The sequence below is a fragment of the Clupea harengus genome, chromosome 10 (assembly GCF_900700415.2).
Source record: "Clupea harengus chromosome 10, Ch_v2.0.2, whole genome shotgun sequence".
Lineage (NCBI taxonomy): Eukaryota > Metazoa > Chordata > Actinopteri > Clupeiformes > Clupeidae > Clupea > Clupea harengus.
The window spans coordinates 27473536-27499849 of NC_045161.1; the positions used below are offsets into that span (position 1 = coordinate 27473536).

The following is a 26314-nucleotide window of genomic DNA, read 5'->3' on the forward strand; positions in this document are numbered from 1 at the left end:
ACACAGACAGCATCAGAGGCTGAAACACAATCACAGGACTGATTGTTACCCAACACAAAAAGGTCCCCATTTAAAAAAAACTAAAATAAAAACAGAAGTCCCAGAGAAGCATCTCTCGTAATCAGGAATCCTAAAACACACACACGTGAGAGTCATCTTTTACACACCAATCAGCAGCTTCACATTCAACATAAACAACACAATTCTGATGCCAGAGAAGGAAGTAGGAGATGAGACCGTTCACAGTTTTCAATACTCATTGAAAAGGCCAAACCACAGCACTGTGGAGAAGGAAGTCGCCGTTGGAGCTGGCTTTATGTAGGGTCATGTCTGATACCCAGCGACCCAACAGCACCAGCTGAGACAGCAGTGGAGGCCAGGCTGGATCTGGGCTGTTTCAGAGTCAGCCACACACTCACACACACACACCACACATTCACGCATTGCACACACACGCATCACATACACACATCACATACACACGCACACACACACACTTTGGCAGAAGTCTGGCTGGTGAGAAGGAAGGAAGGTGGAGTTATCTGTTAGCCGCTGACTCTCCAACAGGTCCAGCTCTGGCCCAGATAGTATCTACATCAGCTAATGTGTCCCAGACAGCACTGCACAGCTTACTTCTGCCTGGGACACACCCATCTGTCTCTGGGGACTGGAGCGGGGGACAGTGGGGGGTGGGGGGTGGGGTGGGCGTTCAGTTTGAAATCTCCTTTTAAATACATTACAAAAGTCTTTTTTACATCCATTTCCAGGAGTAACCACAGCATACTAACCCCCACCCCCCCCAAAAAAAACAAAAAAAAAGAAAAGAAACAATGCTAAAATATTTAGTCCTCTTAGTTTTTAAGACATCCAATAACATAGTGGTCACTGCTGTTTGGACTGTACATTTTTACAAAAGAGAAGAAGCAAGAAAAGGTAGCATAAAGAAATGACATCATTCATTAATTTATTCATTATTATTTCAAATGCTTTAGGGTAAAAAAAGTGCATTAGTCAAGACCGGGTCTCTATTCCGAATGGTGTTCTGGCCAAAGAGACGAGCGTGGTTACTATGGTTACTAACCGCACAACCATGAGAGGTGAAAAATGCCTGCCTATTGCACCCCTCTCCCCCCCAACCCACCCCACCCCATGTAAAGTCATCAAGATAAAATACACATTCGGTATGGAATGAGAGAACGTTAAAAACATACAATTTCCGTAATATAAAATCAGACTAGGCTAATCAAACAAAACTCCCACGCACAGCTACTTTGCTGTGCGCATATGCATGAGTTGTGTATGTTATTTTTAAAAACAACAAAAAACGATCACATTCACGATAAACATAGTTTAGAAAAGATGAACATTTCACCGATGATTGTGGTTCACTGGTTCGGGTAAGCAGTTGGGAGCACAGCTGTGTGTGTGTGTGTGTGTGTGTGTGTGTGTCTGCCAAGCACCTGTGATATTGCGAGAGCTGAAGAGTGATGGGGAGGGCTCCTCTGCCCTTCCCCAGCAGGGGGCAACAAATAGAGTGCAGGGTGGGAAGAGGGAGCACCAGTGACCGCATCCCATCTCCCCCTCCCTGTTTCCCCCTCGGGTCAGGACCAGCGCTAAAGATGGGCTGGTGTTCACGCCACACCTCATCCATTTGAAGACGGTCAGGGCAACATCAAGGCACTGGGATGAGTCGAGTTGGGCTGGGATGAGTCGAGTTGGGCTGGGCTGGGCTGGGCTGGGCTGGGCTGAAGACAATGGTGTTGCGTTGGTCAGTGTGGATCTCTTGGCCACTCTCTTTCTACACAGGGACTTATCCATCATCCACACTTGAAGACCTCCAGGCCATCTGGTGGTGGTGGTCCTGCTGCTGCTGCTGCTGCTGTTCTGTGTGGTGTAGGAGCGCCCTCTGGTGGTGTGGGCTGGTACTGCAGAAGCCCTCCCACTGGCCGCAGCACTGGCGCAGTGAGGAGGAGGAGGAGGAGAAGGAGGAGGAGAGGAGGGAGCGTGTGTGGGGCTGGAGCTGCACTCCTGATCTGCTTCTACAGACTTATGTGTGTCTGATGAACGGCACAGACGTGATGTGACGGCGCGTGACATGACATGGTGTTAACATTCAAGATGGTGGTGTCAGCAAGGCAATGAGTCAACAATCAAATTAAAATAATGATGATACTAATAAAAAAAAAGAAAAGTTACAAAAGAAAAGAAAAAAGAAAAAGTGTCATGACATGGAAGACTCAAAGAGTGAAGAGTGGACCTGTGGATGCGTGGGTTGGGTTGGGTTGAAGGGGTAAAGATTACACAGTGCACAGGCATGATGCGGGGATGACGCGGCGAGCACAAAGGGTGGCACAGGCAGGACAGTTTGTACTCCATCCCCTGCAAGGACACAGGGATGCTGCAGCAGATCTAAGCTAGAAGGCAGGCTGTTAGTATCAGATGCAAATGCCAGAGGGCCAGGGGGCAGTCACTGGAGACGCCATGGTGAGCAGTGCATGCTGGTCTATACTAAGGATGATGACTATCTGGTTCTTCCCTACCTGGAACACTGAGATAACACCCCCACCCACCCCCACCCCCCTCGCTAACTCCCATTCTTGCCTCCTCCTTTGGCCTCTCCCTCTCCCCTAGACATCTATGCTGCCGCTACAGGATTGGCTGGGTGGATGGTCAAAGGGAAAGATGGATTTGCATGCAAACATGCTTGCTGCTTCTTTAAGGGGCTTTTCTCCTCTAGTCTCTCCTCTCTCTCTGTTCCCTCATCCCTCATCCCCCCTCCCCCCATCCCCCATCCCCCGCCCCCTTAAAGAGTGAGAGCTGTGTGCGCCCTCCACCAAAATGCCTCACCAAACACACATCCCACCACCTCCACTCAGGAACCTGGAGTTACACACACACAGGAGAGAGAGGAGAGAAGAGAACGAGTTACTGACCCATTGGGGGAGGGAGAGGGAGAGAGAGAGAGAGAGAGAGAGAGAGAGAGAGAGAAAGAGAGAGAGAGAGATAAGACACAGGAAAAGAGAGAAAGCGAGAGAAAGAAAGAGATAGAAGGAGAGAAGAGAAAGAAAGTTATAGAAGGAGAGAAAGAGAGAGATAAGACACAAGAAAAGAGAGAAAGCGAGAGAAAGGAAGAGATAGAAGGAGAGAAGAGAAAGAAAGTGATAGAAGGAGATAGAGAGAGAGAGCGAGAGAGAGAACAAAGAGAGATTGAAGAGAAAGAGAAAGAGAGAAAGGAAAAGACAGAAAGACAAAGGGTTGTCTTGCCCCCATCCCCCCCCAAAATAAAAGCCCGAGCAGAACTCGTCACACAGGGTGATCTTCATGTGCCACCTGTCACTGCACAATGCCCGTCTGTGTGCCAGCGGACATGCCAACCAGCAGTTCCTCACCAAGCTGTCACATGAGGAACTCACGGCGAACGCTAAGCTCTGTGGACAGCACAGCACTGCAGTTAAGACTGAAACAGACCAGTAATATCACAGTGTTTGAATCCTCACAAACACCTCAATCTTATTATAGGCGAGACTAGATACATGCTTCTTGTGATAAATCGTCATCCTTGAGGCAGGTAAGGTAAACCTGAGTCTGGCTGGTCACACACTTAGGGGGGATACTGTACTGCATTAAAGTCTGCCTTGCTGCGAAGGACAGCGTGAGAGAAAATGACAAATATCTGGAATAGACAAATATCTGGAAACAATGAGACAAATATATTTATAAAATCAAGAACAACAAGAACAAAAAAAACAAATATCCTATGAGTTGTCCTCTACACGATTTAGATCAGATATGAGGACACCCACACCCAAATCCAGAATCAACCACTGTGTGCATTTATGGAAAGATTTGAAAATGGTACGAATTTGAAAATCACGTCAAACGTTACAGATAAAAGTGTTCAGACACTGTCACGTCTGAGGTCCTGTGAGTCGTGCAGTTTTCCTAGAACACGTCCTCCCTTAGAGGACCGAGAAGGGCCCCAGTCTCTACGGCACTGGACACATGCTGGTCCATCTCTACAAAACGTTTTGGTCCGTCCGCTCACACAGTGAACAAGCGCGAGGCCGAGTCGCGAGACGCAGAGAGAGCCTCGGGCGGGGGCCAGAAGGGAGATGGTGGTGGGTGGGGGTGCGGGGGGGTGTGGGGGTTGCGTGGAGACTGTGTGATGTCATATGTAGGTGACGGCACCTTTGCTGCTTTTCTCCATCGTGATGTCCACGTAGGAGCTGGGCACGTAGCCCTCCTCGCCGCTCTGCTTCCGCGCGCGCGTCCAGCCGTCGCCCTTATCCTCCTCGATCACGTACAGCACCTCGTCCTCCCGCATCACCAGCGTCCCCTCGTTCTGACCTGCACAGAGAGAGAGACAGGAACACAGCACAGAGTTAGAGACAGGAACACAGCACAGAGAGAGAGACAGGAACACAGCACAGTGAGTGAGAGAGAGAGGCAGGAACACAGCACAGAGTTAGAGACAGGAACACAGCAGAGAGAGAGAGAGACAGGAACACAGCACAGAGAGAGAGAGAGACAGGAACACAGCACAGAGAGAGAGAGAGATAGAGACAGGAACACAGCACAGAGAGAAAGAGACAGGAACACAGCACAGTGAGAGAGAGAGACAGGAACACAGCACAGAGAGAGAGACAGGAACACAGCACAGAGAGAGAGAGAGAGAGAGACAGGAACACAGCACAGAGAGAGAGTGAGGCAGGAACACAGCACAGAGAGAGAGACAGGAACACAGCACAGAGAGAGAGACAGGAACACAGGACAGAGAGAGAGAGAGACAGGAACACAGCACAGAGAGAGAGACAGGAACACAGGACAGAGAGAGAGAGAGAGACAGGAACACAGGACAGAGAGAGAGACAGGAACACAGCACAGAGAGAGAGAGAGAGACAGGAACACAGGACAGAGAGAGAGACAGGAACACAGCACAGAGTGAGAGAGAGAGACAGGAACACAGGACAGAGAGAGAGGCAGGAACACAGCACAGAGTTAGAGAGAGAGACAGGAACACAGCACAGAGAGAGAGACTGGAACACAGCACAGAGAGAGAGACAGGAACACAGCACAGAGAGAGAGAGAGAGACAGGAACACAGCACAGAGAGAGAGAGAGACAGGAACACAGCACAGAGAGAGAGAGAGACAGGAACACAGCACAGCACAGAGAGAGAGACAGGAACACAGCACAGAGAGAGAGACAGGAACACAGCACAGAGAGAGAGACAGGAACACAGCACAGAGAGAGAGAGAGACAGGAACACAGCACAGAGAGAGAGAGAGACAGGAACACAGCACAGCGAGAGAGAGAGACAGGAACACAGCACAGCACAGAGAGAGAGACAGGAACACAGCACAGAGAGAGAGACAGGAACACAGGACAGCACAGAGAGAGAGACAGGAACACAGCACAGCGAGAGAGACAGGAACACAGGACAGAGAGAGAGACGGGAACACAGGACAGAGTGAGGGCTGCAGTGTCAGAGGGTAAACAATCTTATTTTGTGGACATTCAGAAAAATATTAAACCCACAAGTGCGAAAAAAACTGGCAAAATAATATAACATGTTATGTTATGTGATGTGAATATAAAATCATAAAACTGCCTACTGCATTACAGAGGTGTGTTCTCATCTCATGTCACCTGTTCTCATCTCATCTGTTCTCATCTCATGTCATCTCTTCTCATCTCATTTCAACTCATCTCAACTCATCTCAACTCATCTCAACTCATCTCAACTCATCTCAACTCATCTCATCTCATTTCATCTCATCTCATCTCATTTCAACTCATCTCAACTCATCTCAACTCATCTCAACTCATCTCAACTCATCTCAACTCATCTCAACTCAACTCAACTCAACTCAACTCAAGTCAACTCAAGTCAACTCAAGTCAACTCAACTCAGGCGTGAAATGAAGCCAAGAACCAAACCAGGTCATGCATCTCTGGGAAGTTTTTTTTAAATATCAGCTTTAAATAGTGGACTTAGCATGAGGATATATATGAGGGGGAATTATTAAATCACTGATTAATCACTTACGCATTTCATGAATGCCCTTTTCTGAGATTAAAATGGCAAATTTCACAGAAAGGTAACAAGTTTACATCCCTGGACAATAATTGAATAGAGACATTTTAGTCTGTTGTATCTGTGAGTGTGTCTGCCTGCGTGTGTGTGTGTGTGTACATGCATGAAAGACCGTGTGTGTTGGTTGATGTGTAAGTGATATGTGTGTGAAGCCCTGTGTGGGTGTATGAAGCAGTAAGTGTTTTACCATCAAATGCATAGAGTGCTTTGCAGTGGCCAATGGCGGGGAGAGGGTCGTCGTCATCAAACTCGTCGTCAAACTCATGGGGGTCTGGCTGGGGGGGGCTGCGGTGCTCCTGACTGGGGTCGTCTGTGTAACTCCCCTCAGGGCTGAAACACACACACACACACACACACACACACACACACACACACACACACACACACACACACACACACACACACACACACACACACACACACACACACACTCAACTTGTATACTTAATGCTGTCAACACAGCTCAAACAGCAGCTGGCCCTGTGACCCCTGGTGAAGATAGCTCAGTTCTAGGCCAGCCCTGGGGCAGATCTCCAGCTCCATCAGCTACTACATGTCTGCTCAAAACTATGGCGTAAAAAATATAATGATGGAAATTCTTATCACACCGTGACTTCAATTCAGGTTGACACAAACTGGTTTGGCCTCTCACCATCAGTGCAGAAGCAGTATACAGTCATTCTATGCATAATCTGGATGGATCCTCAATCCTGTTTGAAGAGGAACTGAATACTGACCTGATTTAGAAATGGACCATGGGCCATTATATTACATTTTGTTTCAAAATCAGGTCTAGAGCATCAGAAAGAGATAGTAAGTAATAAGTAAAGTACTTATGCCGAAGTACTATGGCTCCCTTAAGGCTCGGGCTGGGAGGATCCTCTCTATGACACTCCTCTTTTACAGGGTATTGTTTTTATCCGCATGGTTAAAAACAGTCATGTCAAAAACACAACCCACTATTAGGATCAGCACTGGCTGGCTTAGAGCAATGGGAGTCAGATACTAATACTGATCTTAGTTAGGTATGGAGCCATGTGTGTGTGTGTGTGTGTGTGTGTGTGTGTGTGTGTGTGTGTGTGTGTGTGTGTGAGTGTGAGTTTGGCTTAGAGCAATGGGAGTCAGAGCAGCATGCTGTCTAACACTGATCTTAGTTAGGTATGAAGCCATGCGTGTCAGAGTTTCCTGCGGTGAGACTGAAGCCATGTGAAATGCAGAGTGTGAGTGTGAGTGTGTGTGTGTGTGTGTGTGTGTGTGTGTGTGTGTGTGTGTGTGTGTGTGTGTGTGTGTGTGTTCTCTCATACCTCTCTCTGCCGTGAGGTGCGTGATGGTTCACATCTGCGCTGGAGCGACGGTCACTGCGGGAGCTCTGTTTCCCCTCCACCTCCGACAACCAGCTCTGCGCGCGTGTATGTGTGTGTGTGTGTGTGTGTGTGTGTGTGTGTGTGTGTGTGTGTGTAGACAAACAAGGAAAAACACAAGGGAAAAAATTCCCACATTATTCCATGACAAACACTTTGGCTCCATCCAACCTCCAGCTCGGTCTTGACTCACTCAGGCTGTGAGGCACAATCACAGGAATTCTGCTCTCTTGAGCCGTATGTCACAGAAACACCACTAAGTGGTGCTGGTGAGCAGCTCTCTCCAGCATTGCTGTTTATTTGTCCAGATGTGTGTGTGTGTGTGTGTGTGTGTGTGTGTGTGTGTGTGTGTGTGTTCCAGGAAGAATTGCCTTATAAGACCAGGACTTGGGGAGACGTCACTGGGGAGCATTACCTCATTTTTGTGGATCTCGGAGCGCAGTCGCTCCATGTTGCACATGGTCTCAGAGATCTTGGGCTGCAGGCTGCTAGGATCGCCCATCTGCGGGTTCTTCTCATACACATCCTTCATCTTGTTTAGAGCGTCTCTGTGAAACACACACACACACAACTATGTGAGAACAGATATACCAGTACACACACACACACACACACACAGAGGCAGACTTGAGTGCACACACACACACATTTAGATTATATTAGCACACATGCACACACACACAGATGCACAGTCTAAAAGGGTACACAAGAGGACAGTAATTCTCCTTGTATCCTGCAGCATCCTGCAGGCCTTATTTACCTTTGGTCCATTTCTTTTTGGAGTTCTTTGTTGAGCTCCTCGACCCTCTGCTGCAGCTTCTTCCTCCTCTGCTCAGGGGGCAGGTGACTGAGGTCCTCAAGCGTTGGAGCCTGTCGAGAGACACACACACACACACACACACACACACACACACACACACACACACACACACACACACACACACACACACACACACACACACACACACACACACGCGAGCAGTGAGCAATGCTAGCTCTATGAACGGTGAGCTCATACCCCCTAAACGTGGCAAGAGAAGACACACAAACACACACACACGCACGCACTTGAAACTACAGATGTCTTTCCCAAAGTCTGGAAAGTGACATAACCATCGGATGAGTCCAGAAATAAACAATGGAATGTGTGTTAGGTCAGACACATTTTGTAAAGACAATAAATAAACGTTGGGCTGTCAATCAAACCAGACTGTGGGTAGGACTAATAGAGAGAGGGAAGTTAGCGCGCGGGCAACCGAGTCCTCTGATCCAACATCGTGAAGGGCATCGCTACAGCACACAGTGGAAGGGGGGGGGGGGGGGGGGGGGGGGCACTGCTCTGAGACTGGCTACTCTCCATCTAACACACTCACAGCTAAGGCACCACAAACGACACACTACTCACCAGCTTTATTGACCACTGTGGAGTGTGTGTGTGTAAGCAAACAAAAAGAGACAAACATAAAACGTTTAATCCAAAGTCATTAACAACTGTGCTCTCACACACACTCAGTACAGAACACTACTGTCAGCACCTGAGAGTCACCTGGCAGGCACAGGGCAAAGGCCAGTCACATGATGCTGGTAGCTTTCTATGAGGCAAACATTGAGGAAACGGTGACAAGGGAGAGAACCACAGCAGCAGATAACTCAGTATCAACAACACCACTCCAACATTCACACACACAGACGCACGCACGCACAAGCACGCGCGCTTACGCACACACACACCAGCCCCCCGCCCCACACACACACACACACACACACACACACACACACATCACCATTGTTTTAAAGCTTCCACCCCAGCAAACAGAAGCAGCAGAGCACTGCGGAGCTGCAGCCCTGAGTTGCTGTCACATAGAAGAAGAAGAAGAAGAAGAAGAAGAAGAAGAAGAAGAAGAAGAAGAAGAAGAAGAAGAAGAAGAAGAAGAAGAAGAAGAAGAAGAAGAAGAAGAAGAAGAAGAAGAAGAAGAAGAAGAAGAAGAAGAAGAAGAAGAAGAAGAAGAAGAGAGAGAAAATAATCAGAGGTATCACTGCAAAACCAGATCGCGTCTGACTCTTAAACAGATCCGGTTCAAATCTGGCCCAGACCCTGGACCAGACCTGGACCGGATCTGGTCCTGAGTGAGCGGCAGTCTGCTGAGGACGGAGACGGCATGCTCTTACTCCTCTCCTCAGGCTCCTGAGAGAGGGGACCCTGGGGACCCTGGGCCTGAGCAGCCTGATGTCGGAGAGGCACTGAGCCAGACGCTCCGTGTTCACCCGCGGGGCCTGGAAGGGTCTGGGGGGGAAGGAGGAGGGCCGCGGAGGGGGAGGGAAGGAGGGGGGGAGCTGGGACAACAAAAACAACAAGGGCGGGTCAACGAGCAATCACCGCTTCGGCACCGCCCGCCCGCACGCACGTCGGACAAATAAAAGGTCAAATAACGTGCGCTCTCCGATGTTGCATAAGGAGGCCGGGACCAACCAAGCTGTAATGTACAAGATCCACTTCCTCGTCATATCAGGGGGAAATTCAATCAACCATGAGAAACAAACAAGCATAGAGTCACAAACCCAGCAGGTTAGTACTAGGGATCTTCTATGTTATTCATTAACAGAAGTCACGAGCAGTGGCAGCTATAGTCGGTCAAAGTACTATGGTTTGTGTGCGTTACGTTTCTGAACTAATACTCTGTGAATCCTGCTTTGGGGTTCTGTAAGACAAAAAACAACTGTCAAACACTAGCTGGAGACATGACTGTGTTGAACCCTTATGCGTAAGACAAGAGAAGACTCACCTTGGGCTTTTTACCAAAGAGCCAGAGCTTGTTCTTGGCTTTGCTCATTGAGTGTTTGGGGTCGGGTTTGGTCCCCTCGTTTTTGGGCGTGCCGATGGTGCTGTCCGACCCGGTGCGGTAGATGTTTTGGCTAAAGTCCTCGAAGGGGAAGTCGCCTGGAGGCTCGAAGCCAGACTTAAAGGATTCCACGACAATAGTCGAATCCTGAAACAAACAAAACCAGCCAGGATCAGAACAACAGAGAAAACCACTATGAGGGATTGAGACATTAATTTCAAATAAAGTACCATGGCTTATTCAGGGTGTGGAGAGGCCTTTGAGGAAGAGTTAGGAGAGGTATCAGGTAAGCAGCTCCCACTCACAGAGCTCATAAAACACGGCAGATGAAACGAAAGACTACACTTCACCTTAGACTTAATTGGATGAGTTTTCTTCTAGTCAGATCAGGTCGTATTGTACATGTACATGTTGCTGTTTACCCAAACAAACAAACAAACAACAACAAACAAAAACAACAACATATCAAGTCAAAGGCATTAACAAGACTCATTGGAAAACAGGTGTGGTCGGTGCTGCAGTGGAGTGTTTGGTAACGGAATGTTGCTGAGGTCAGGCAGACACAGAGCCAGTGACGAGGGGTGACGGAGAGGACGAGGCTCTCTTTAGGAGCACCTGGGGAGGTGACGGAGCAGCTGTACTGGCTCTTGTGGAACAACACATCACGTGTCCGGTGGGTGGGGTCACTGTTCTCTCAACGTGCTGCAGCAGTCCTGCATCACTAGGCCTAACTAACAGCCAGTCCTGCATCACTAGGCCCAACAAACAGCCTGCATCACTAGGCCTAACAAACAGCAGTCCTGCATCACTCGGCCTAACAAACAGCCTGCATCACTAGGCCTAACAAACAGCCTGCATCACTAGGCCTAACAAACAGCAGTCCTGCATCACTAGACCTAACTAACAGCAGTCCTGCATCACTGGGCCTAACTAACAGCAGTCCTGCATCACTAGGCCTAACAAACAGCAGTCCTGCATTACTAGACCTAACAGCCAGTCCTGCATCACTAGACCTAACTAACAGCCAGACAGGAGCTCAACAGGGCCGGATTTAGAGAATAAAGTCCCATGCAGAGTCCCATGTACTAAACCTAACATGTTTGACCGGAGTAGGACTTGTGTTTTTGTCTTTACATGTGTACTGTGCTAGAAATTACATGATGGCTGTTTGCAGAATTTGACCATGTCACCCATTTGGAAACTGCTAAACAGCCTGGATGATCATGTAAAGTCTAGCGCAGTACACACGTAAAGACAAAAACACAAGTCCTACTCCGGTCAAACATGTTAGGTTTAGTACATCCTGTTTGAAATCAGTTGGCGTGCTACACATTACAAGACTCTCCCTGCACACATGGCAAGAAAAGTCTGCACCTGGATTTTCCAACATCTCTCCCTTCCCTCAACATCCCCCCCCCCCCCCACACACACACACACACACACACACACACACCCCACACTCACCTTCCTCTCGTCCACAGCCTTGCCGGCCGACACCATACCCTCCAGGCACTTGGAGATAATGGGTATGACGCGCCGCTCCACCTCGGCGAAGGTCCGGTACGTCTCACCCAACTTCACCGTCCGCCGCTCGTCCATGGCCTGCAGGTTCTGTAGGGAAAGGTCAGAGGGCACACGTCTCATCAGGGGATATCAGTGCACCACAGATGCATCACTCGCTCTGAGAAACAAAAACACCTCAGAAACTAACAGACTCAAAGTTTTCACTTTTTAAAAGGCAACGTTGCATAACGCGATGAAAGCGTGCGATTCATAGGCGTAGACGCCTCATTCACTCTGAAAGTCAAAATGTCTCACGGAATTACGGCTTTTATTTGTAAGAGCTGGGCCTGCACAGGATGGTGCAAGAGGATGACTTCTCATCTGAGAGAGCCACTGTGCTGGGGACGCCTCATTTGCTCTGAGACAGTAAATATGCCCAGTCTCTGCTCAGAGTCGACAATGTTGATGCCTGTTTCTCCGGTAGCCATGGAATAAACGGTCTCTCAACGACTGTTGTTTCTTTCGGAATGCAAATGAACTCGCTTTTGGATACTGTAAGAGCTGTTTTCAAGGATAATGATTACCGTTTTAACCGAGGAAATTTCAACAACTTGCCACTGCCGACAATGAAAACAGCAACCGGCTGTTCAGACTAGTTTTGGTCAAAATCTGATGATTGTGCATTGCAGAGAGTTGGAAAGTTGGACCTGGCAATCTGACAGTGTTTGAGAGAGTGTGTTTGGCATCTGAAAAGCACCCTAGCGTGCAGCGGATCTACTCCATCAAGTACAGGAGTGCTGAGGGTAAATCAACTCACCTTGAATATCTGAGGGATGGCTGCGTTGAAGTGTTTCCACTGCTCGCCGTTGAAGTTCTGCAGCTGAGCGGCGTACTCGTTCTTGCTCTCGTCCGCCATGTGTGTTCTAAGGTACAGCTGGGCCTTGGCCTAAGGAACCACAAGAGAGAGGAGCCAGTGCTTTAGAACTCCACAACACATCTCCCATTTAGAGCAGTTGAGAAGGTTCTGGAAGTTCTGATTCAGAAGGTCTGTTCCAGTTATGGCCTGGTTCTGGCACAGGTCTGGCTCAGATGTAGTATGAGTCAGCTGTTGGCTAACTCTAGAACGGCTCTAGAATCAGCTGCTGGCCAACTCTAGAACTGCTCTAGAATCAGCTGCTGGCCAACTCTAGAACTGCTCTAGAATCAGCTGTAGGCCAACTCTAGAACTGCTCTAGAATCAGCTGTTGGCCAACTCTAGAACGGCTCTAGAATCAGCTGCTGGCCAACTCTAAAACACTTCGGTGTCTGGTTCTGGACAGATCTGGTTTCGGTGCAGATCTGGCTCAGGTCTGGCTGGAGTCTGGTTCATCCGTTACAGAATTGGATGTTGCCTCAAATGACTAAATAAGAGCTGACTGGAACGAATCGGGCCTTGATCTTGCCCCAGCTCTAGCATGAATTGGTCCCACCTGTCCAAGAGGCACAGCAAAGTGGCATTGGCCCACTGAAGGTGGTGCTGCTCCCGGGTGTGGAGGCAGAGAGAAGAGAGGGGCTACGCTCACCTTCTCCACCTCTGACTTGGTGGCGTTGATGTCGTTGTCCAGCCTCTCGAAGAGGAGCTGGCATTTCTCCGCTTCTTTGCACTCGCGCTCAAACTTCTTTTTGCTCTGGAAGACAGAGATGTAACAAGGGAGGTGAACACTTTATCTGTGTGCAGTGCGCCATGTGTAAGCCTGTGTGTGTGTGTGTGTGTGTGTGTGTGTGCGTGTTTGTGTGTGTGTGTGTGTCTACATGCCTACAAGTTTGTTTCTCTGGAGCAGGTGTGTCTTTATGTGTCAAAAGCAGACGCACATTTCCTATGCTGATTTCCAGATGTTGGCTTCTTACCCAAACCAAGAAAGCAAACAATCAGCGACACTTACAGGGACCAGATTAGGCGCCAGTAGCTGGAGAGAATGTTAGAAAATAAGCAGGCAATGTGAGGAGCGAACAGTGGGGACAGAGAGGTGAACTCCTGCAGGAGCATGGACAGAGAGGTGAACTCCTGCAGGAGCATGGACAGAGAGGTGAACTCCTCTCCTGCAGGAGCGTGGACAGAGAGGTGAACTCCTCTCCTGCAGGAGCGTGGACAGAGAGGTGAACTCTCCTGCAGGAGCGTGGACAAAGAGGTGAACTCCTCTCCTGCAGGAGCGTGGACAGAGAGGTGAACTCCTCTCCTGCAGGAGTGTGGACAAAGAGGTGAACTCCTGCAGGAGCGTGGACAGAGAGGTGAACTCCTGCACAGTGGACAGAGAGATGAACTCCTGCACAGTGGACAAAGAGGTGAACTCCTGCAGGAGCGTGGACAGAGAGGTGAACTCCTGCAGGAGCGTGGACAGAGAGATGAACTCCTGCACAGTGGACAAAGAGGTGAACTCCTGCAGGAGCGTGGACAGAGAGGTGAACTCCTGCAGGAGCGTGGACAGAGAGGTGAACTCCTGCAGGAGCGTGGACAGAGAGGTGAACTCCTGCAGGAGCGTGGACAGAGAGGTGAACTCCTGCAGGAGCGTGGACAGAGAGGTGAACTCCTGCAGGAGCGTGGACAGAGAGGTGAACTCCTCTCCTGCAGGAGCGTGGACAGAGAGGTGAACTCCTGCAGGAGCGTGGGCTGCCTGGCTGCCAGAGCATCTGTGCTGCATTACGTGACAGTGCAACAAAGAGGAATACCTAAGGCATGACAGCATGGCAGCGTCTGATGGGAGATTCAGCTGTTGCTGGCCCACACTACCGCTGGGGCCCGCAGAGGATCACGGGGCCTCCAGAGCAGGCCAGAGCAGGACACGGTAACACACACACATGCAGCCCTGTGTGTGTGTCTATGTGTGTGTGTGTGTGTGTTTGTATATGTGTGGGAGTGTGTCTGTGTGTGTGTCTCTGTCTGTGTGTGTGTGTGTGGGAATGTGTGTCTGGGAATGTGTGTATGGAAGTGTCTGTGTGTCTGCATGGAAGTGTGTTTGTATGCATATGTGTGTGTGTATGTCTGCCTGCCTGCCTGTCTGCCTGTCTGCCTGTCTGCCTGCCTGCCTGTCTAGCCCCCGAGCAGCTCATAGGTCTCCAGAGTTAGCAAGAGCAGGACACAGCATCACACACTCGACTGTTTTTGTGTGTGTGTGTGTGTGTGTGTGTGTGTGTGTGTGTGTGTGTGTGTGTGAGAGAGATAGAGAGAGAGGGAGATGTGTGTGTGTGAGAGAGAAGGGGAGGTGTGTGTGTGTGTGTGTGTGTGTAACGCATGCAGTCGTCTCAGTTACTCACACTGTCCATCTGTTTCCAACATTGGTCCAAATGCTGTTGTGCCTTTCTGCCTTCCTGAAGATGCTGTGGAACACAAACACACACAAACACAGAATGAATACAAACACACACACACACACACACATATATATATATGGCTGAGTGTGTATATATACACAGAGAAAATACATTCAAGTGTAAAAAATGGCAAACTAGACCTGAAAATGCCTGGAGAATGCTTTACCGATTGTGTCACCATATTTATCATGGCCAAGTACTTTTAAATGTGTGTTTTGGCCACTTAAGGGGACCGCTTTGTTCCAGTCTAGGAAAATAGTCGCCCCTGATTTCCCTTGACAGTTTGAACAACTTCTGGTAGAGTGTGGTGCAACAGGCATGTGTGAGTGTGAATTTGCTGGGAGTGTGTGTGCGTGTTTGTGTGTGTATGTGTTTGTTGTGTGTGTGTATGTGTTTGTTGTGTGTGTATGTGTTTGTTGTGTGTGTTTGTGTGTGTGGATGTGTCTGCACATGTGTACGTGTATATGTATATGTGTGTGTGTGCATGTGCATGTGTATGTGTGTGTGCGTGTGCATGTGTTTGTGTGTGTGTGAATATGTGCATGTATGTGTGTATATGTGTGTGTGTGTGTGTGTGTGTGTGTGTGTGCATGTGTGTGCGTGTGAATATGTGCATGTATGTGTGCACATGCATGTTTGTGATGTCTACTCACATGTTTCCTTTCTGACTTGAGATCCTGTGAGTATTTCATCAGCTCACCGTACACGTTGTGTCCCATCTCCTCGGCCACAACCTCCCTCTGACCTGCGTAGTCATTCAGCTCGTTCAGGATGGTGTAGAACGAAATGCAGGACGTAAACCTGCGGACAGAAACAACACAGTCCCTTAAGCAGGACATACACTCGTACACATACACCAGAAACACACACACACACACGCAGGACATACACATATACCAGAAACAGTGGTACAGGAGGTAGAGCAGTCGTTTAGTAATCAGAAGGTTGCTAGTTCGATTCCCTGTCGAAGCGTCCTTGAGCAAGACACTGAACCCCTAATTGCTCCTGATGTGCAGTGTGCCATCAGTGTAAATGTAAAATGTGTATACATTGTAGGTCGCACATATGTAAGTCGCTTTGGATAAAAGCGTCTGCTAAATGACTAAATGTAAATGTAAATGTAGAAACACAGTCCCTTAAGCAGGACATACACATATACCAGAAACACAGTCCCTTAAGCAGGACATACACTCGTACACATACACCAGAATCCATTTCAACAGTAGGACATATTCATATACATATGTACCGGAATCCATTTCAACAGTAGGACATATTCATATACATATGTACCGGAATCCATTTCAACAGTAGGACATATTCATGTACATATGTACCGGAATCCATTTCAAGGCCCCATAAATAGAACATATAACTCTGTAAGTATCAGAAACCAGTACAAAGGACCTGTATACATCTACCAAAATTCATTACTAAAAACCTTATTGGCAGGACATATAACTGTACACATGTACAAGAACCAATTACAAAACACACCAAAGCAATACATATTCCTGGTTGCATCTGTTATGAAAGTCCCCTCAAACAAGACAAGGGCCAAATGCTTTCACAAGATATCAACCACAGTGAGAGTGTGTTCATGTGTGTGTGTGTGTGTGTGTGTGTGTGTGTGTGTGTGTGTGTGTGTGTGTGTGTGTGTGGTGTGTGTGTGTGAGCGAGAGAGTCTTGACAAATCATTGTTTATTTACCAACACTTTGGCAGATACTACATGTCTGTAAATCAGCAAAACCCCAAAGCTTCCAGAGTCATGCTAAGACCAGACAAACTGTCACCCAACGAGAAGTCCTCTCTCCTCCATGAGAACCACCACGCAGACACAGTGAGCTGCCGAACAGCTTCTCCTGCCTTCCACTCTCCATAAGTCACTGGACCATCGGCTGTCTGTTCCCCTGGAGGACTCTTTGTATGACCGCAGCCTGATCCAATCACGATGCTGCTACACCCAGACAGGTTTGAATGCTACACTGATGCAGAGCACACTGGCAGAACACATTTTCACCTTTCATGAGAAAAAGGCCTGGTGTACTGGTGTCTCAGCGATCTAGTGTTCTACTGATCATCTAGTGATATACTGATCTAGTGATCTACGGATCATCGCGCTACACTGACAAAGAAAATGCCCACCTCTCAAAGGCAAAAAGATGCACAACTACTGCATAACTGCAACCTAGAGGGAAAGGAAAGTGTGTGTGTGTGTGTGTGTGTGTGTGTGTGTGTGTGTAGCGGTGTGTGCGTCTGTGTGCCGGTGTGATAACACACCTCCCCTCTTCTCCAACATCAGAAGCAGGGCTATGTTATTTGGCAGAAGGATGAGTTCAGTGTTGATCGTAACTGCCAACAGACCTCCCCATCCTCCCAGCGAGGCTCATCTCACATTATTAAAACATTCCCTCTGGGTCACGGGAGGTCTCCACAGCCCATCACACACACACACACACACACACACGTACACACACACACACACACGTACACACACACACACACGTACACACTCCCCCCTCGTCATCATGCCCTGAAACCCCACCTCCAATGTCTGTACCTCCCCCAGCCCTGACCAAACATCAGAGGGCTCTGGTGCCCAGGAATGCACGTTAGGCGCACAAACAGAGGCAGAAATGGTGCGTGGCTAATGCAATTCATTAGGGGGACGGGGAGGGTAGCGCGGTCCCCCCCCCCGGTCCCCCTCCAGCCCCCCAGCCTCAGCGCTCAGGCGCTAATAAAGATGGCCAGAGGCCATAAAAAGAGCGTCTCTCTCCGCGGCTAGTTTTGGCAGCTGCCACCCTGAGATCATTACACTCCATTGGAAGTGTAAGAGAGCTTATTGATGTCTGCGCAACAAGAACAGTGATCTCTTGCTTCAGACGGGACATCAAGGAAGTGTTTCACTATCTAGATGAGGCCGGGGGGGGGGCTTTGGTGTAGATGCAAATGTGTGGCATAGAGCTAGGGGGGCAGTTAGAGTCGGGGCCGTCGCGGGGTAGCGGTGAGCTGGGAAGGGCAACTGGGAAGGGCACGGGCAGTTAGAGTCGGGGCCGTCGGGGGTAGCAGGGAGCTGGGAAGGGCACGGGCAGTGAAGGAGACTCACCTGGGCTCGTCCTCTTTGGAGCGCTTGGGGCAGTATTTCTTCACCAGGTTCCTGTGAAGGACAAAAGGGACATGTTTTTAGGACACAGCACATCACACAATACAACCACAATAAAACACTACATACAATTCACAACACACAACACACCATACACCCACAACAACACAACACAACCTAGCTCTCAACACTTACAGACCACGAGACACAATGCTAAATGAGAAACAAACTTAACAGGAATTCTTTTCTGATCATGAGCCACCATGTTTCCCTTGTGTTTAGACTGAAAACATGGATGTGGAGAAGTAGGTCAAAGACACTGAAGGGAAAAAAACAACCCTCAACTCGTTTTCCCTCTTCTTTTCCCACGTTGCACATAGAAAAATTTAAATAAGGGGAAAAACAAAAATAGTTTTTTTTCTTTCTTTCTTTCTTTCTTTCTTTGAGGACGGATGCCTCGTGAGATGACTAGAGCCGGGTTTCGACATGCAGCTCTCTCTTCAGGGATGCAAGGCTTCTTCATCTCCCTCCCCCAATATCAACCCCCAACTGTGTTCCACTAGCAATATCAGGCACCATCTCCAAACACCCCTGTGCACTTGAATGAGGTCTAGGGAACACTTCCCCCTTTTAGGCTTGGGAACCATCACACGCATGTTCCTCTCTCCAGGAACACTAGCACAGCTTCGGATATTAGAACAGGCTTGGGTGCTCATTAAACACAGTCGGTTCTACCACCTCCCGTCACATAGAGACCCCAGGGAAGGTTGCGTGGCTGACAGGTTCATTTCTTAAATTTGAGATCACTGCTGATAAAATGCATACAGCTGTGTCTTTAATTACGTGTGTAATAAACTCACAGCATGACCACAATTAAACCATACTGGTTGATGTGATATCAAGGTGTGTGCAGAATTTTATTCTCACAATATTAGACCTCCTGAAAATCAGATTATTGAAATTATTAACTGGTAATTACTGTACTATGGATTTTTCAATTCTGGTAAACGTCCCATGATGAATGATATCCTCAACCTGACATGGCATGGGACACACGACTGCAATGGTACTCAACCTGACTGATCATTTATTTCTGAGCACGCAAATGAAAAAGATTATTCTGCATCTGTAGCAGTTGAGTTTCTCAGATGCTTGCTTTAGCGTATTCTTTTAAAGACTAAAAGATATGAAGCCTTCATTCAAACCTGATACATTCCTGGATGTTCACTCAACTGCGAATAGCAGCAAATCGCTGAGAATCTAAAACTAAAATTCCCAGACAGTAAAGCAAACATGCTCTCTACGTGGGCAAATGCCACTAGTGTTTAAAGTAGCTCTGCTGGCCGTCCTGTGTGTGTGTGTGTGTGTGTGTGTGTGTGTATGTATGTGTGAGTGTGTGTGTGTATGTGTGGGGTGTGTGTGTGTGTGTGTGTGTGTGTTTATGTGTTTATGTGTATGTGTGTGTGGGGTGTGTGTCAGGTAGATTTAGAGGGGAGCTCCTCTACCACCAGGACTGAGAGGAGGGGGGGCGGGGGGTGCACTCAAAGCCGTATCCAGGCAACGCAGCAGAGGAGCCTGGGGGAGAGGGAGCGGCCCGCTGGGGATGCTGGGGCTGTGTGTGTGTGTGTGTGTGTGTGTGCTGGGCCACAGCTGGAGCTCATCCTCTGCCTGTGCTCGCCGTGGCAACGCGGCCCTCTGGGGGTGGGGGGTGGGGATGAGCGGCGGGGCAGACATCTCACAGAAGGAGAGGGTGTCACACATGTCGTACATAAAACAGGAAGCGCAGGTTCACACTTGAAAGTTCAAACCGGTTAAAACGCTTACTGCTCCCACAACAAAGAGATATAGGTCAGTCGTACTGAACGAGGAGAGGACCAGCGTAATTGCCACTTCCAAAAACATGCCACAGTACAGTACAAAGCAGACCATCAACATTTTATCTTCTCTTTTTTTTTCATTTCAATGGAAGTTCCTCTACAGTTCCAAATGACAATAAGAATTCATCTTCTGCAGGACCTTTTTATTTCACCCTGTCAATTATGCCATTTTATAAAACAATTGGGTTCTATTTAATTATTTAGCTGTTTCTGATTGGACGAGAGACGTTCCATGAGTTGGAATATCCCAGGACATCCCAACTCGGACTTTTCACAGCTAATAATAAATCACTCCGCGATGAAACATTCTATAGCACGTTGATACAATTAAGCGATAACCGTTAATTCAAAGTTCTTATAATTCCAAAAGACGTTGACAATGGAACTATTTTTTTGTTGCGGAGAAACAATGGCGAAATAAACATTTTTTAATCAATAACTTCGTGTTTAAATGTTAATTGGTTGACTATAAAATTGTTTTATAAAAGCAATATAGTACTCGTGCGAGTGGGGTAGGTAAGGGATATTCCCACGGGTGATGTTGCCTGCGCCACTCGGCCTCCGGCCTCGTGGCTACGGCCGAACACCACCCGTGGGAATATCCCTTACCTACCCCACTCGCACTCGTACTATATTGCTTAAATGTATGGAGGAAGTGGCTTAAATTGTTCCAAAATAAAGAGGTTAGGTACATATGCGCTTGGGCCCACAAGCAAGCATCATAGGGCTGGCACAGACTTAGCTTAGGGTAACAAAATGTCTGTGCCTCCTTACGTTGTTAAAAAAAAAAAAAAACAGTAGAATGGCATGAAGGTCACCGGTGAAAGACAATGCAATGAGCTGTCAGCAGACATGTGAGAAGCAGTTTGGCTATTTGCACTCACACACAGGCACTGTCCTCGTACTAATGCAGCGGCTCAATTTCACACGCTTTCCCTCAGAGTCTCGAGTGTTTGAGTCCAGAGAGAAGTTCATCAGGCGCACACCTGAGGCCAGTGTGAGGACACTGTTGTTGATGAGGTGCGCTAAACGAATAGCGGACGTGTTAATCAAGGTCACAGGTTTGACTACTAGGGAGCATAATGGTGCACCATACATGTAAATGCAACATTGACTAAAAGTTGTTCTGGATAAAGAAAACCAATACATGTGCATTTGAAATTGGCCCTGTTGTCAGCATTGGATGCATTTATACTATGTGCCCACTGTGGTAAGCTCTGCTTTGACACATCACAAACACTTCACCACTGTGGTGAGCTGTGCTTCGTCACTTCACAAACACTTCACCGCTGCGGGTCGTTCCTTCAAAGACTCGTTGCTATAAATAGTCACATTTCTCCTGTTCAAATCTCCACCAGACATGCTTCTCACTATTAGCATAATGCTTTAGCATTAGCATAATGCTAGTGACATTTATCCCTGGGTTCAAAAGCTGGGCTTGAGAGGATTTAATAAGCATTTAATTTTTTTTTTACAAAAAGTTCTCACTCCATCTCCACATTTATTATTTATTCTCAGTGGATTACAGAAGAGGTCACGTCAGGACACACATCTATGTGTGGATTCACTGGTGAGTGGACAGGTGAGTGGACAGTGGGTATGGAGAGGATTTACCTTAATTGCTTTGCATAAGTCTGCTCGATTTCCAGCCGTTCTTTCACAAATTTTGCATATCTCTCCAGGAAGTCGATGCCCCATTGTGTGTGCTTGTCGAGGTTTTCAAACTGGTCCTGCAGAAAGACACACAGAGACTGGAATTAAGATTTAAATGCACACACACACACACACAGAGTCCCGCTACTTACAGACACACACACACACACAGAGAGAGTCCCGCTACTTACAGACACACACACAGTCCCGCTGCAGGGACACACACAAACACACACAGAGTCCCGCTACCTACAGCGATACCGTGTTGATTGACTCACAACTAAAGTTTAAACCACACACACACACACACACACACAGACGGCTGCGGGCTCTTGGTCGGGCTCAATGATTCTGGTTTCCAAACATGAGCAGCCTGCGATCCCTGTGACTCAAGCTTGACTCATTTCTCCTCTACTTCACCACTATGAATCAGCTCATTGGCCCTGTGTGTGTGTGTGTGTGTGTGTGTGTGTGTGTGTGTGTGTGTGTGTGTGTGTGTGTGTGTGTGTGTGTGTGTTTGTGTGTGTGTGTTTGTGTGTGTGTGTGTGTGTGTGTGTTTCTTCTCCACTATGAATCAGCTCTTTGGCCCTAACCAGCAACACATGCGTGAGCAACAACACAATGCTAAATATGCTGCCATCATAAACCACTTGGTCTTAAGTCAATTTTCCAGGCCGGCGTACAAATAATTTGACTAGATACAGAAATAGTACAAACATGTGATTTCTATTTGAAGCCCTCGAGCAATATAAGGGCAATATCAGTATACAGATCCAGAGGCATTATGTTACCTGTTACCGGTAAGCCTATACGCTACCTGTTATCAGTAATAAACTACAGGAAACACAACAATGTTGTTGAAACAATATGAGTCAATATCATTTCTCACTCTAGTCCTCCTACCCTTATGCTGTCTGTACTGCACCTTGAGGACATCAGCCTGCTTGTATCGTGTTTATAATGTGATTTTGTCAGAATTGTCGACTCCTCTGTCTGGAGTCATTAGCGTCTCTCTGCTTTCCATGATTGATGATGTTTTTTTATTGATGATGATTTTAAGATGTTAAATGTGTTACGGGTTGGATACTTCCCACAGCGGTCAAACCTCTGAAATGCGAGTAATCACACCCAGCCAAATAATAATAATAATAGTTATTATCATTATTATCATCATTATCATTATTATTGTTATTATTCTAATATTATAAATATTGAATACATATTGTTATTATTATTATTGAAGCTACAACACAAACACAAACCCTTCATAGGGCCATCCATGTGGGAACCCTGTTCGGGCATCCCTGAGCTCCTGAGATGGAGAACAGTGTAAGATAAATTTAAAAAAGGCTACATATAAAAACTGTCAAATGGAAAATACCAAGCAGTGTTAGATGCAATGATGAAAAGCAACTGTCAGATAGAAATGTACCAGACAGTCAGCAGGTCAATGCACTGGGTCAAAGGCAGTTAGACAGTTAAAATGTGGAAACCACCTAAGTCGCAAGAAAATATTTAGAAAGTAAAATACAGAAGTTCTGTTAAACGAACAAAGTCCAAAAAAGGCAAGAAAGCACAGTGCAGGATGGACAGACGACCAAGACATCGGCTGAAGGCCACATACCACTAAGTGACATCATCACTGGGCCAATAAAAGATCGAACATTTCCTGAAGCTGGCAGAACGCGCCTTCTCCAGCTTTTGATGTATCACTGCATTGAAAGCTGTATTGCTATTATCATTTGCCAGTAAAAAACTTGTCTTGTACAAAGATCGTCTCGTCCGGTGGCTCCTTCCTAAACCAGCACGCTAAAGAAAATACTTAACAACAGGCAAGCAAACGGAGATGAGATTATTGGGCACTACAGTGAGGATCACTAATGAACAGCATATCCACACCAGACTGCTTGCAAAGTTACCACTACACTCTAAGCCCACATCAGACCGCTCGCAAAGTTACCACTACACTCTAAGCCCACATCAGACCGCTCGCAAAGTTACCACTACACTCTAAGCCCACACCAGACCGCTCGCAAAGTTACCACTACACTCTAAGCCCACACCAGACCGCTCGCAAAGTTACCACTACACTCCAAATCGCTAATACCATCTAATGCCAACGTGTCCACACCAGACCGCTTGAAAAGTTACCACTACACTCCAAACCCACACAAGACCGCTCTCTAAGTTACCACTACACTCCAAGCACGTAACACCATCGCCAACATTTAGCCTCAGCTGCTAGTGTCCCAGGAAGAGGGAATGACCCAAGTTCAGAGTAACCTTAGGCGAGTCGTACAGAGGTGGAGAACCCTGTCTGCTGCCAGTGCTGTTGGTCTCTTGGTACAGCGCTCTAGGATACCCTGACATCACCCAAACCCTCTGCCACACTAGCCCTGACCCTGGGCACTATGCCAGCCGCCGCCAGTTAAGTCTTTGTTGAGGAGATGAGAGGACCCATGAGGGGGAGAGGGGCAGAGATCACACACCCTCCAGCCTGTCTGTTCAAAGCGCCCTTGTAGTCCCACTCCTCCTCCTCCTCCTCCTCCTCTTCCTCCTCTCTCCATCACCGAGGAGCGGTGTGTTGTACTGGTGGAGGAGGGGCTTCCCTGGTGGTTCTGCCTACCCCCTGCCTGAGAGAGCAGTGATGTGCTGTGCAATCTTGGCACAGGCTGCAGGCAGACGCAGAGACTCACTGGAGCCTAGCCAGTAGACTTCCTGTGAGACAAAGAACAATGGTCCGATCTAACACACACACACACACACACACACACACACACACACACAAACACAAGCTACTTCCATGAACACCCTGACCGTCACCTCAGTCGGCAGTTCTCCACAGAAGTTTAAATAAAACAAAGCCAAAAATCAGTCAGGTCTTCCGGAGCATCTCTGCAGCCAAAAGGCGTGCATCCAAACTGGTATTCACTGGGGGGAAATGAAATGTACATGTCTGGATTCTGCATAAGAGCACAGCCAGAAATGACCTAACTGACAATCAACAGCCTCACTCTCCCCCTTCCCAGGTACCCAGGGGTGAAAGGTCACTCATGACCAGTAAAGCCACTGCATGGAGAAGCACACGGCATCCACCCCCCCCCCCCTCTCTCTGAACACCCAACACGGCAAGGTGTTAACCACGTTCGAGGAGCTTTGACCTCAGGGTGTTTCTCTGTCTGGGAAAGAGGTTAGACGAGGCCATTGAAGCCCAAACAGACTTCCATGCCGTATGGCAATGCTGTCTCTCTTCCTCTCAAACGACCTCCCCGCCTCGAGGAATGACTCAGCGTCTTCTGCATTTCCTTATAGTATTTAATGGCTCTCAGGGCACAAGTGTGACGCACATGTTAGGGTTAGCATGTTCATGGGAAGGTCACGGGGGGGGGGGTTGGGAAGGAGAGGGGAGGTCTGCTTCCCATAAAGATAAATTGTACTCTGCTTTTAGCTTCTGCTTAAGCGACCTTTTTCCACACAGTAAATTCACTGCGGCATTTCAAGTTAATCATTGGTTAAATGAGAAGTAAACTGCGGTAACCACAAATCACGTGGCGGATCCTTTCGTTTCGGTCCCAACGGTGATTAAGACAGCCGTCTCTGCCAATAATCTACTGCGACAGACACGAGACAGTGATTTGGGACGGTTTACGCACGGCCACATTAAGAGCAAACACTCCGCAACGCCCTCAAATTTGACAGCGTGTGTTCACAGTTTTTGGAAGCGTCACAGTGATGAGCTCTGCACCTCGTGGCCTCGTATGGCCTGTTCAGAGAAGAGCCCTTGGGTGTGTGTGTGTGTGCGCGTCTCTCATTCCTTGTCCTGGAGAGTGATGCAGGCAGACAGCGTGTGACAACGCCTGTGTGTGTGTGTGTGTGTGTGTGTGTGAGTTTTCCAGTTTTTGAATATGTATGTATGTGTGCTTTACAGTGTGCGTGTGTGCGTTCCAGTGTGTGCGAGTGTGTGCGAGTGTGTGTGTGCGCGAGTGTGTGTGTGCGCGCAAGTGTGTGTGTGTGCGCATGTTTTACTCTCACACCGTGAGTAGCACCCAGAGCCTTGCGAGGGAAATCATTTTACCAGCAGACTGGTGTGCTGCACTCAAGTGGAAAAACAGGGCTCGCCTGTGTCTGCCTGCCAGCCAGTATCTCTGTCAGTTCGAGACCAGAGAACACACACACACACACACACACACACACACACACACACACACACACACACACACACACACACACACACACACACACACACCCATACATGGATGTGTGCGCTCACACACACACACACACACACACACACACACACACACACGTCAAGACTAATGTGTTTCAAACAACACCTTTCACATGAACGCCTGGTTCAGAGATGATTTGCCTCAGAGGTGAGGCTGTGTGAAATCAGTGTTGCATCTGTGAGAGGCAACCCGTGACACAAAAACCAACACAGACCAACAAAACACCTTTAAGAACCCGGCAACAACAAGAAATTCTGACCAAAACAGAATTCGTCTGAAAGATGAGGTCATACAAAATGACGT

At 48.0% G+C, this 26314-nt stretch overlaps 1 protein-coding gene across 2 annotated transcripts in view; it reads right to left on the bottom strand.

Moving 5' to 3' along the window:
• Nucleotides 1–2782: 2782 nt before the first annotated feature.
• fnbp1l (formin binding protein 1-like) overlaps nt 2783–26314 on the bottom strand; it is a 46266-nt gene continuing 22734 nt past the window's right edge. Inside the window, exons 2-15 of one of the 2 annotated variants that reach the window (XM_031574660.2) lie at nt 21744–21859; nt 18256–18306; nt 15802–15949; nt 15092–15154; nt 13363–13467; nt 12618–12746; nt 11762–11908; nt 10241–10444; nt 8218–8327; nt 7873–8005; nt 7401–7495; nt 6284–6426; nt 4189–4347; nt 2783–2880 (exon numbers count right to left, since the gene is read on the bottom strand). In XM_031574660.2, the coding sequence (XP_031430520.1) occupies nt 2873–2880; nt 4189–4347; nt 6284–6426; nt 7401–7495; nt 7873–8005; nt 8218–8327; nt 10241–10444; nt 11762–11908; nt 12618–12746; nt 13363–13467; nt 15092–15154; nt 15802–15949; nt 18256–18306; nt 21744–21859 (1611 nt within the window). In that variant the 3' untranslated portion in view covers nt 2783–2872. Of the gene's footprint in view, nt 2881–3691; nt 4348–6283; nt 6427–7400; nt 7496–7872; nt 8006–8217; nt 8328–10240; nt 10445–11761; nt 11909–12617; nt 12747–13362; nt 13468–15091; nt 15155–15801; nt 15950–18255; nt 18307–21743; nt 21860–26314 lie in introns of those variants that run through there. The other variant, XM_012821655.3, reaches the window with a different exon arrangement.